The sequence below is a fragment of the Dipodomys ordii genome, unplaced genomic scaffold, assembly GCF_000151885.1.
Source record: "Dipodomys ordii isolate 6190 unplaced genomic scaffold, Dord_2.0 Scaffold21, whole genome shotgun sequence".
In the NCBI taxonomy this organism is placed as follows: Eukaryota; Metazoa; Chordata; class Mammalia; order Rodentia; family Heteromyidae; genus Dipodomys; species Dipodomys ordii.
In genome coordinates, this window is record NW_012267237.1 from 9547086 (window position 1) to 9559647 (window position 12562).

The 12562-nt window shown below is 42.2% G+C and overlaps 1 protein-coding gene across 1 annotated transcript in view; it reads left to right on the forward strand.

The window, feature by feature from the left end:
* The window catches only part of Otulin (OTU deubiquitinase with linear linkage specificity), a 31946-nt gene that overhangs the window by 4489 nt on the left and 14895 nt on the right, over positions 1–12562 (forward strand). The window contains exons 3-5 of the mRNA XM_013013846.1: positions 36–520; positions 7643–7719; positions 12066–12160. Of these exons, the coding sequence (XP_012869300.1) occupies positions 36–520; positions 7643–7719; positions 12066–12160 (657 nt within the window). The remainder of the gene's footprint in view (positions 1–35; positions 521–7642; positions 7720–12065; positions 12161–12562) is intronic.

Here is a 12562-nt window from a genome sequence, read left to right on the forward strand (position 1 = left end):
CCCGGTCCCCTCCCGCGGCGTCCTCTCCTCACGAGGACCGGGGCGGCGGTCACCGCGTCTCAGGTGTCACCGCGCCCGGAGACCCCCGCTCGACGTCGCTTCCCGTCAGGAAAGCTCCGGAAAGCTCGGGACTCGGGCTCCGGAAGAGTCGTCACGCGGTCACCAGCTCCCCCGAGCCCCCGGCCCACCTGGCCGGGGAGGGACTCGGTCGGCGCCCGCGCCGCGTCCCACCTGTTGGGCAGACTTGGGGCGCCGCCGGACCCCATTCCTCCGCTCACCCCACCCCGCCCGGCCGCACATCCCTCCGTCCTTTCCAAAGCAGAGCTCGGAAGTCGGTGCCGGACGGTGGCGGCCGCCCCCCCCCCGGGTGCCCAGCCCCTGCTTGCCGCGTGGGAGTGGGGCGCGGCGGGGAGCGGGCGCCCAGCGGGGAGGGAAGGCTGCCCACACTGGCCCATTGCCTTGGCTTCCAGAACGGACCGACAGTGCTCAACCCACTGGCCGGGCGGTGCCGTGGTCAGAGGTGTTTCAAAGGACTTTTAATCTCTAAAAAGGTGTCCCTTGGAAGCCATCATGTAGATAGAGTGTATGCAATTACGCATTTGCATAGTACTTTGCCTTGGGCCTTGATGGGTTTCATTTATTGGGCATCCAGGTGCGATGCTAATTATTCATGTAAAGGGTGTTTGTGGGCACTGGGGAAAGATTTAGAGTCGGGTCTCCTCCCAGAGCTCAGCAGAGAACTTCCGAGGTAGACCTGCCGAGTTGTGTCTCTGTTGTGGACAGTTGTACCTCAGCTCTAGCCTCTACTTGTTGGGTCTTCTGGCTTTTGTGTGAAATATCCTGATTTTTAAATAGCATCACTTATTATTTTCCTTTATATTAGCACCCACGTAGAGGCCCGTGTGTGAGTTACTGTGAGAGCTGCTTCACATCTCACCACAGGCTAAGTAGGTCTCTTCCCTCTGTCCCATACTGTCTGTCCCTTCCATCCTTCCATCCGTCCTTTCTTCCCTCCTTCCTTCCTTCCTTCCTCTCTTTCTCTCTCTCGCTCACTCTCGCTTCTCTCACTCTTGCTCTCACTCTTTCTCTCTCTCTCTTTTGGTCATGGGGCTTGAACTCTGGGCCTGGACTCTGTCCCTCAGCTCTTGAGCTCAAGGCTAGCACTCTACCACTTGAGCCACAGCACCACTTCTGGCTTTTTCTGCTTATGTGGTGCTGAGGAATTGAACCTAGGGCCTCATGCATATGAGGCAAACACTCTACCACTGAACCACCTTCCCAGCCCTCCCATACTGATTTCTGACTGCTGCCTCCTTGGCTGGACCCAGAACCCCACTTAGATGCCTTGGGCATGGGTGCTATGCCTCAGCCGAGGTCAGAGCAAATTTTCCTACCCTCTGAGAGATGCAGAAATGTGAAGCTAGACCATGTTCCAAAAAGCACACATGGTTGTGTGGCAGGTTTTCTGGTATATGTCCTTCTCAGACGCTGAACACAAAGGGAAATGGTACTGGGGAAATGCACTTGGAGGGGCCTCTAGGAGGAAGTCTTTATGCTGCTTTTATCTTCCTTCAGTTGAAATGAACCTAAAAATCTTAGCCTGGGTTTGTCATCTTCTCCACTAGAAAACATTTGCAGATTCATGTGGTGCAGTTTGGCCAGGAAGACTCAAGAGTAGGTTTCAGGGCCTCCCTGCCACCTCTTCCTGAACAACTCATAAAAACCAGAGCGGGACATAATTTATCATTCTTCCATAGATTTTTTTTGTAGTTTTATTATTAGCTTAAGTTTTTCTCTTTCTTTTTGTTGTCTTTAATTATTCCATTCCTCATTAACTCATTAGATAGGGAAAGAAGGGAGATGCATGTAAGTTTCAGATGTTAAGTTTTGAACTTTATATCTTAAATTTTCTAGTGTATTTGTCTTTTTGAATCAGTGTTATATGGGCTGTTTGTCTTTGTGATGTTTTCTCAGGGGCTAGAGAAATTGGTTTGCAGCTTCATAGAAATATACAGTTTACAGTGTATGTAAAATCCCATAGGATCATTTGCAGCTTAATACTTTGGTATAAATTAGAGTAGTGTAATGTACTTTTGAGATCTCTTTTTTGGACATTGGAGCAAAAAACATTCTTTACACCAGATAGATTCAATGCAAATATTTGCATCCAGAAATATAAACTATATGATTGCAAATGTTTCATTTTGTGGAGTCATTTTGAATACACTTGGTGGAAGGCAGTTAGAAAAATCAAGGCAACTGTTTGCAGCTGAGTGATATTTTTGGGCTGTGGCTTTACAGAGGGTGAAGGGTGGCGCAGTCCTAGCAACATAGGTTACATTGATTCCTTCCAATAATTGTGCATTGCTCAAGAGAGAGGAATAGGGAAGAGGGACAAATAAGCCACAGGGATAAACTGCTTTGTAAATCTCCTTGAGATTTTTCCTTCTTTTTATAACAGCTCATTTGAGGGACAGCCCCCAGGAGATGCCAGCGTAATTTAGTGTCCCATTTGAAGAAATCTTAAACCAGATTGTCTCTGGAAGCTCTCTCACTGCTAAGGTGTCTGTGCTCTTTGTCCTATGATTGCTTCCCTCCAGAAGTTACTCCTGCTGGTCTGCTTCTTACTTACCCTTAGCTCTGCTAAGTCACTCTGGTTCTCAAGCACACAGCCAGGCCAGATTAGGAAGAGAGATCTCTGCATTGTTCTTCTCATCCCCTGAGGGTGGGGCAGGTCTGAATCCAAAGTTTGTGGATGGGCTCTGTTGTGGGAGCATAGATCATCTGCAATGCCCTATGAAGTTGAGGGAAAATTTGTGCATGTTTTGGGCCAGCATTAGGACAGAAGATGAATTCTCCCTCCGAAGTAGTAAATCTGTTCCTAAGTGTTGCTGAGCATACTGTCCTGTGGTGTGTTTTCTGCCCCAGCTCCTAAGGTATGGTGTGGATGAGATGGGGTAACAATGGCTCCTTTTTCTTTCCCCATCTGATAAATAGCTTGCTTTAGTGATCAGGATTGGAATGTCACAAAGAATCAAGCCTCATTGTTTCCTCATACCTCTGGAAGTCACATATATAACATGAGCAAGCCAAGGAAAGTCCACTTGCAGCAGGAAGGAGGTGGAATTTTGGCCTGGGTGCCGGTACTTTCCTCAGTCTGATGTGTTGCTCCTCTTGATAACCACTGAGCGGTGGAGAAGGGCTGGCTTGAATGGTCTTTGCTTTTCCTGTCTGTGTGGGAAGATGTGTTAGTGTCACAGTGGTTGACAGTCTCACTAACACTGCCTGGGCTATTAGTCTTCCAAGACAGGTCAAGTTAGGCATGACTTTCAGGGCTCAAGTTCAGAGCTGAACAAAGCCATCCTTAGTTCATTTGATAACTAAAGACAGATTGGTGAAAGGTTCATAAATGGTGAGAAGTTAGTTTTTTAAAAAGTATTAAAATTTGTTACTATGGTAGTCTGAACAGAGCAACAATGCTAATTATAACTTAGTTTGTACTCTCATAATGCTTACATTGCTTTACTATTAAGAATTAATCGTTCTGGGTACTGGTGGTTCATGCTTGTAATCTTAGTTACTCAGGAGGCTGAAATCTACAGGATTAAAGTTTGAAAACAGCCTGGGCCGAAAAGTCCATAATGCTTATCTACAAAATCAGCAAAATGATAGGCTGGAGGGGTAGCTCCACTGATAGATGAACAAGCAGACTGAGTATGAGGCTCTAAGTTCAAACTCCAGTACAAAAGAAAATCATCCCATTTTTTTATTATCCTTTAACTACAAGAAACTCTTTAATAGTTTTCCTTTGAGTTTGTGAGCTCTTTTCTATGGGGCTCTGACGGGTCACTGTATTCTGTATGTGGGAACTAATTGAATACATTTCATCTCCAGGTTGTGAGAAAGTGAGTAAGTACTGTTTAATGAGATGTTTTTAAGAAATGAATTTATGGTGCTAATTGTGACAGACATACTAGCACACTGAATCCCTTAAGACTCGTGTCTTTCCCTCACTACCTTCTAGAACAAAATGCTGTGGTGATCATGTTTCTGGATGACAGTGGCCTGTTTACCAGAGTGGACGCTTTCCTTTCCTCACCCAAAACTTAGTCACAAAGTAGCGAGATTTCTGGAACTATTCAGCATTGTTGATTTTAGCTAGTAAAAACTGCTTTCCTTTACATTGTTGCCCTATCTTCCCTTTCCTTAGTGAAAATTCAAATAGAACTTTGAGATAGCTTTAAGTATAAATTCATTTTGTCATCATTTTAAATATTTTTAAAGTATTCTAATTCTTAAAAAATTAAAACATTTCGTCTTTTTTTTTTGGTTGTTGTTGAATAGAGCTTTGTGTATATTGGAAAGTACTCTAACACTGAAGTATATTCTGACCTTGAAATATTTTAAGCTACTAAAAATTATTTTTTCTCTTTTCTCCATGTCCTTCCTTTCTTTAGTTGGATAAGTATTTTATTCTAGTTGTTTCATTTTTTTTCTGATTGTGCTGACTGAACTTCATTAGTTGAACAACCTTTCTACAAGGATTTGCAGCCTTGGGATCCTTTTTAAGGGTCATATTGCATATAGCTGATTTCCATTTATCCTTGGTGGCCAAGAAAGTTAGCAAGGATTTTTTCATAGAGTCCTAGTGAAATCTAGTTGTGGCTAAAATAATTTATTTGCATGTATTCTGGACCTTTTATTCTACAGTTTCTGCTTTGCTTCTGTTGTATACTGGATCCTGAATCACTGCTTTTTCTTTTCCATAATCTCCCTTATTGGTGTCTTCCCTTTGCATGTACTTCTGGTGGTTCTGATGTTGGTTTCTTTCTGTTCTTTTCTTGTTCATCCTTGTAAAAATTCCTATTTGTGGCCATCTGGTGAATTTCTTGTTTGGAGAACTGTTTCAGGGAACTGGGATTGTGCTTAAATTCTTTCTGTTGTTATTTTGTCAAGTAAAAGAGGACCAAAGTAGAGCCAAGTAACATACAGTATAGCCACAGAATTTACTTGAAGTACAAATATATGCATAGAGTGTTAGAACCAAGAGTGGAAGAGGAACCATGTCAATCATACAGATTTAGTCTAGTTTTTTTTTTTTTTTTGGAAATGAGAAAACTGAGAGCAAAATTAGGGAAGTGACTTGCCCAAAGACATCTTCTGATAATATAAATATTAAAAAAGTGATGTGCTTAAATGACTGACTAGGGAACAGAATTTCAGTGATAAAGCTAGGAATGAAGCTGAAAGGTAGCTGTTAAATTTGTGACAGAAAAGTGAACACATCTAGTCAGATTTTATTTTAGATCTTTGATCTGTAGTCTTCAGGCATCTGTTTGCTTTGAACTCTGGCACAGGCTCCATGGGTGATGTCACACTCTTACTTCAAGTCTCGCTGGAATCACCCCACAAGGAAAGTACCTTTCCATAATACTCGTTTCTCATCCCAAGACTATTAAATTGGTCTTTTTCTCCTCTCCTTTTCTTCTTTCATCTCCTTCCTTATCCCTCCCCCCCGCAAATTTACTTAGAGAGGGAAAGTAGAATAATACTCTATATAAATGGATATTTAGTAGGAATGGAAAAGAATAGCTAAGATTATAACTAATTATATGTGCCTTTTCTCTCAACTGTCCTGAGGTGAATATTATTTTTTTCAATAAGTAGTTACTTAGACACTAGTAACCACTGTACATATAGCTAATAAGGGTTGAATGAAGGATGGATAAACTCTAGTCTTTTTTTTTTTTGGGTCCGGTTGTGGAGCCTGAACTCTGGGCCTGGGCACTGTCCCTCAGCTCTTCAGCTCAAGGCTAGTGCTCTACCACTTCAGCCACAGCGCCACTTCCGGCTTTTTTGTTTTGCTTATGTGGTGCTGAGGAATCGAACCCAGGGCCTCATGCATGTAAGGCAAGCGCTCTACCACTGAGCCACCTTCCCAGCCCCATAAACTCTAGTCTTAAGTACTGGATTCCCACTCCAACTGTTGCTCTTAGAGAGAGCTCACCCACACAGTACCTCTCCAGATGTATTGTGCAGTAGGTGGGTCAGGAGTATGACCCAGTTGAGAGGAGAGAACACCTGGAGCCAATCACAGGTGTGAAAGCATAGGATAGTGTTGATCCAGTGTTCGGACTGACAGTGGAATGATGGGGCAGGTGTACATTTAGACATGAGTCCCTTCCAGCATCTGGGAAGTGTTGAAAGATTCCAGCACTCCCTACCTCAGTCTACCTCTTTTAGCATCCCTTCTTCTGTCTCTCTCTCTCCTGACCCTCTCTTCTTTCTCCATGTGCTCGGAGCTGGGTATTAAGGGTATTAGAATCTTAGTCATTTGCTTTATTCCTTACGTTGTTTTTAACCTGACACCCTCTCCTTCCATGTTCCCTTGTGTCTAGAGGCTCCCCCAGCCGTCATTATTGTTTTAGGATGGGATGTGCTGTGGTTGGGTAGCGTATAGGGAGTTAGGGTTCTGATGTAGATGTTAACATCCAGTCTCCTTGGTTTATTTTTTAATTTTATTATTATTATTTTTTTGCCAGTCCTGGGGCTTGAACTCAGGGCCTGGGCACTGTCCCTGAGCTGCTTTTTGTTCAAGGCTAGCATTCTACCACCTGAGCCACAGCGCCACTTCTGGCCTTTTCTGTTTACGTGTTACTGAGGAATCTAACCCAGGGCTTTATGCATGTTAGCTAGGCAAGCACTCTACCACTGAGCCACATTCCCAGCCCCCAGTCTCCTTGTTTTTAAGTTCAGAATGGTCTGTGTACCTTTAGAAACTTGTCACTAGCTGCTGAGTCCTCCTGGGCTTCTGGCTGGCTTAGTGCCTTGCTTCCACAGATGCCTCTCCACCAGTTTCGTATATCCCTGTCTGTCATTTACCACTGCTTTCCAACTGGGCTTTCACATGTCTTCTGCTTTCAGCAATGATAGAGTGCTTCAATTTCCCTTCATTGTCATTTTGGGGTGAATCTTGAGGGGAAAAGGGGAAAGAGTCTTGTTCTTCATCTTTAGTACCTAGTGAGATTTTCTCCCTGACTCCTTAGTAAGCTTTTCCTAGTCTGAGACACTTGAGGAAGCCAGTGTGCGAGTAAAAAGTCATCAGTACTAGTGGTAGTCATTAGCACATTTGGGAATGTAGCAATCTGGCTGGCCAGGTGAGTGCTGGGGTCAGGGAGAGGCGCCCCCAGGAGGATCTTTAGCTTTGGAGACTTGTAATGTTGACTCTGAATTCTGATTTTGGAAGAACTGTTGAAATTTGCCTGTGACATGTTATAAAAGTTGGCAGTTGGCCTGAATTCCTATATAATAAATGCTTTTGTTAGCTAATTCCCCTTGGAAATTGGCAGGATCAGTTCAGGAGCTTCACTGATTAGATACATGCTAATAGATGTTAACGTAAATGGCTGTGGAGTCTTGTAGCCCTCGGAGTGGCATAAATTGTCCCATTCAAAGAAATGCTGAAGAAGAAAGTGGTAAGGTAGAAGCATGAACATCTGAAGATGTAGAACCCCTATTTTATCAGGTTGTCATCAGGAAATGTGAAAAAAGTGAAAATATTTTTGTATTTCATACATTTTATAAGTAGCTGTATATTGTGATCCAACAGTATTTGAAAATGTCTACTTTGGTGTGATTTCAGTGAGGAGGACATATACCGTGCTGCAGATGAAATAGAAAAGGAGAAAGAATTACTTATTCATGAAAGAGGGGCATCAGGTATGTTTCCTGTTTCATTTATAGAGTTTTTACTATTTATAGTAGAAAACAGTTAAGTCAGTTTGTTCGCTTTCATAAAATGGGCATGTACTTCCTTGGATATATTCTTGTATGAAAAGCTTTAAATACGTCCAATGTTTATTTTACCCCAGTTTGTTTTTCCTAAAGTTTTACAATTTTAATGCAAGTATTCTGACTGCATTCTTTGCATTCATATTTTTTTACTTGTGAGAATTGCTTTTATCTCGTAGTTACCCTGTCTCAGCTCATTTCTTGACATTCGTAGGAGAGTTTGACTTTGAAATGCATTTTCCATTTCCAGTGAAAAGACCAAGAAGCTGGCTATACACATCCATGACAATCTAATTGCCTAAAAAACAATAATCATGGGACTGAAAGCACAATCCACATTTTATGGTTACAAGTCATCTGTGCTTCTCTGTCTGACCTGCTCTTGTCACTTCTGGTAGGGCCCATCATTGGGTAAACTACTCTCTTGGCCTCCTCTGGTCCATGGAGACTTGTCTAGCAGAGTTACAAGTGAAGCAAACCCTTTCTTCTCTGGGAGGCCTCAGGCAGAAGTCAAGGATGGAACTCCCCAACATAACTCACAAGTGACATTTCATTACCTGTGTCATTTATGTGTTCTGCTGGTTTGTTTTCAGCATTGGCTTCTGCTTACTTTATGGTTAACAAAGGCATTTTCACTATAATTGGGATATAGGTGTCGCGTAGGACATTTGATTATTTCGGAGTCTTTCTCAAAAGTTTGTGAACGTTTCTCTTTGGTAGCCAGTGTAGGTGTCTTTGTAGTAGTTCTGGAGAGGTGCTGGGGCTCACTGTTCCAGTCCTCCATGGAATTTCAGAGGATGCTCTGCTGTGTTGCTCAAATCATTCATGTTAGCCTGTTTCTAAGGAGAATGTATGTAGTCGTTTTTTGTTATTGCTGCGAGTCCTCCTGCTTTCTCTTCTACTTTCTAGGTTTTGTTGTGTTTCTCTTTTGCCCAGTATTGTACTCCACACAGATTGCCAACTTTTTCAATGAGTCTTGTAATTTCTAGCATTAGTCTGAGAGTAAAATTAACCCTTTTACTCTCCTTGTTCTCAGTCCAAGTTCATTGCCTTCCTGAAGTAATATCCTTTAACAGTGTTCACTCTCCAAATCAGAGGCCAGATGGACACAGAAAGTGTTCTCACCTTATTTGTTGGTGACAGTCTTTTTTATCTACCCCAGGAGTCAGCGGTCTGTAGCTTCCAGGTCACATCTGACCTGCCATCTGGGTCTTTCAACTCAGGGCTTTGTGCTTGCTGTTGCTGAACCACTGCTTCTATCCTTTTTTTGCACTGGTTATTTTTGAGATAGAGGACCACTTCCTGACTGAGCATGCACTCAGATCTTGTTACTGCTGTATTCACTTCTGGCCATTATTGGGACAACAGGCAGGCACCGTCAGCCAAGCTCCCTCTATTGAGGTGAAGTCTCTTAGACTTTTCTGCCTGGCTGGCCTGAAACGGCAGTCCTCCCTTTCTTAGGCTCATGCATAGCTTGGGTGATAGATGCAGACAAGTGCATCCAGCTTTTGGGAGAGAAGGGATCTCATAACTTCTTTGCTGTGCTTGAACTTCGATTGCCTTGAACTGCAGTCCTTTGAACTTTAGCCTTCCAAATAGCTAGGGTTACAGGCCACTGGTGCCTAGTTTATAATTTTTTAGTGTATGAATTTTTTTAGTTTACATAGCATTTTTGGTGGTAGAGTGAAGTTGAGTAGCTGTGACAGTAGTTCACCTCACTCAAAGCCTAAATTGTTTCTTAACTGACTTATTACAGAAATGTTTTATATTCCTATCTTAGTCTATCCCCTGAGAGTCTGAACATCTTAAGAGGGGTTTCCCTTTTAATTTCTCACCCCTGAGGGTCTGATTCTTACTTTTCTTACTCATGTGGTGGTTAAGTACCAAACCACTTGGTTATTTCAGCTCCTTCCTACCACTTGGGGTTTCAACTTCCCTTATTTATTTTTATTTTTTTTGCCAGTAGAAATACGCTTTTCTGCAGACAGTGATGATAGACTGGCAAAAGGTAAAAAAGGGACCGTTATACTTCGTGCTCAGTGGGCTGATTCTGTACCTCCAGCTCCTTGCCTGCGTAGGGCATGTGTTAGTTGTTGGAGTCCTCCTTCCAGAAAATTATGGCAAAATGAATTCAAGTAATCCTTGGTGCTGTCAGCTACGCAAGTACCCGTTTTCCTAACCTACTCCTCCCACAGGCCCCTGATGTAGCATGGAACTGGGGCCTGTGGCTTGGCCTCTTGCCCACGTGAGGCCCTAGGCCTCCTCCCCTCCATCCTGAGGTGGTGGGCCTGGCCAGCTCTGTACAGGGGCCAGGCCTGTCTTGGTGTAGTGAGAGTGAGGACAGCAGGAAAGGAGGCTTCCTGTGCCACAAGTGTGTTTTCTTTTTAGGCTCATACCCCTGCCTGGTGGGAACATAAGGCCCAGAAAGGTTCTGTGCCTTGCAGTTCTTCCTGCTTTGCTGGGAGGTGAGTGGAAAAGCAGATGTCGTCCCCTTCGTACAGGAATGGGATCGTGTTCTTGTGCTAAGAAGACAGTCAAAAAGTATATCTTGAATTTAAGAGTTGCAGAGTCTTTTCTGAAGGTTTGGCTGTGTGGCATTGGCTTTCGTATTCTCTGTATATTATATCTTAGGGCCATTTTTACCTCTAAACTAACCCTGATGTATGCCACAGATAAATGTATTTATAGTACTGTATATATGGTATTTTCCCTCTATGTAAACGGTTGATTTTCTCTATGAAAGGACTCATACTGATATTTAAAGAAAAAAAAAGTTCTCAATAGTTACTTAAAAAGATGTAATTGTCCTATATTGCAGTTATTGCAGGGAGAGTTTGGTGCTGCTTAGTCATCCTGGTATTGATCACACTCTCTGTGGTCTTCTTCAGTAGTCTGTAATTCTTTTTAGGACAGAATCTGTTTTCATTGCCTTTTTCTCTTTTGTTCCTGGATCAGTGTTTGGCGTATATTATACACTCAGTAAATATTTGTTAAATAGAGCTAAATGAAACACTTGTTTTATGTGTAACTACCTCAGGGATAAATACATTGTGATATACTTTAAGGCTTATGTCCTAAATCACTAACGTACATCTTCACCAGTTTTGAAAAAAAAGTCAAGGTGTACGTGAGAATGTATCTCATTTTCTTCCTAAAACACACACATGCTGTCATATGCATGATCATAACTACACTTCTGTCTTGTCACAGACCAAACCCCAAACTTCATGCTTTAAACAAAGAAAATCTGAATTTTTTTAGCCTTGTAATATTTGCATGATCATGAGTAGTAATCCTAATTTGAGGTCATGAATCAAATGAGGTTGGTGGATCAACTGACAGTGAGTGCTCCATTATTTTCTAGTTTATTTTCAACAAGTTACAGTTTTAAGGCACCAAAGCAGCATATAAATAAGCACAGACAATTAATTATGTGTAATTTTTATTATATGTGCTATCTTTTTTATAATGGATATGAAAAACTAAGTTGTAGAAGTATTTTCTATTGTTCAGACTGTTGAGTCTCTGATTAGGAAAATGTTCACAGAAGCCTGTGGGTCAGTGCATTTTCAGACATTGAGTAAGGATGCATCTGAGAAACAAATCCTACTGTCAAGAAGCTCATTTTTTTGAGTTCACTGTATAGAGGTTAGAGAAAAAGAAATATGGCAAGTATTGATAAGCATTAAGAAAAAATCAGAATGGCATATGATGAGAGCAAAGAGGTGTGTATGATACTATGGTGTAGGGGCATCAGAAGACAGAGGCTGCAGGGAGCTGTCCTGCAGGGATGGGACAGAGGTCGGCTGGGGTGTTGCAGAGCATCTAGGGAGCTACAAGTAGGATAGGCGCACACTGAATGTGGGGAGCAATGGGAGCTGATCCAGAGGGGTAGTGGGGGCCATTCAGGGGTTTTCATGAGTCAGGGCATGTCTTTCTTGCAAATGAAGGTAAGACGGAAAACTCTCTGAGCTGTCTGAACTAGCAGTGAGAACTGTTACCCAATGTGTCCTGTTCTAGGTGGGCAACTCTGGCTAGCTACCAGGTGGAGGATGGACTGGATGGTGTGATGACAAGGGAGACCCTTTGAGAGACTGCCATGGCTATCTGGTGATGGCCTAGACTAGAGGCACAGGCAGTGGTGGAATTCTGGATTTTAAAAAATGAAGTCAGAGAGAAAGTAAGGAGTGACAGGTGACCTTCATGTAAAGCAATACTGTTGTTTTGGTTATTCTTTGTTTCATTATTTGTTTCTTGTTTTGATTCTTTGACAGAACTCAGATTAAGCGTGGCTCCTGAGATGGACATCATGGACTACTGTAAAAAGGAGTGGAGGGGAAACACTCAAAAAGCAATATGTATGAAAAAGGTACAGCAGAGGAGCACATATTTTAGGTCTTTCAAATAGTTGGTTATAACTTATATTTTTAGATATTGGTTAAGGCAACTGCTATTAGACTTTGTGAATATTGATGTTCTAATTTTAGCGATGAGGACACATTTCCAAAGGTAAGGACTTATTTAGGTCATAGTCCTAATATAGAACTGGCATCAGTATTTTAGAAACTTAATTTCTTTGAAAAATACAACTGAGTGATTCAGACTTGGGACCTCCATTGATGGTTGTCTTGGGCTGTTGTGAATGCTCTTTTTTTTTGGATCACAAAATTTTATTTTTCTTTTATTGTTATTGTAAAGGTGATGTACAGAAGATTTACAGTTACATAAGTCAGATAATGAGTATATTTCTTTTTGAACAGTGTCACCTCTT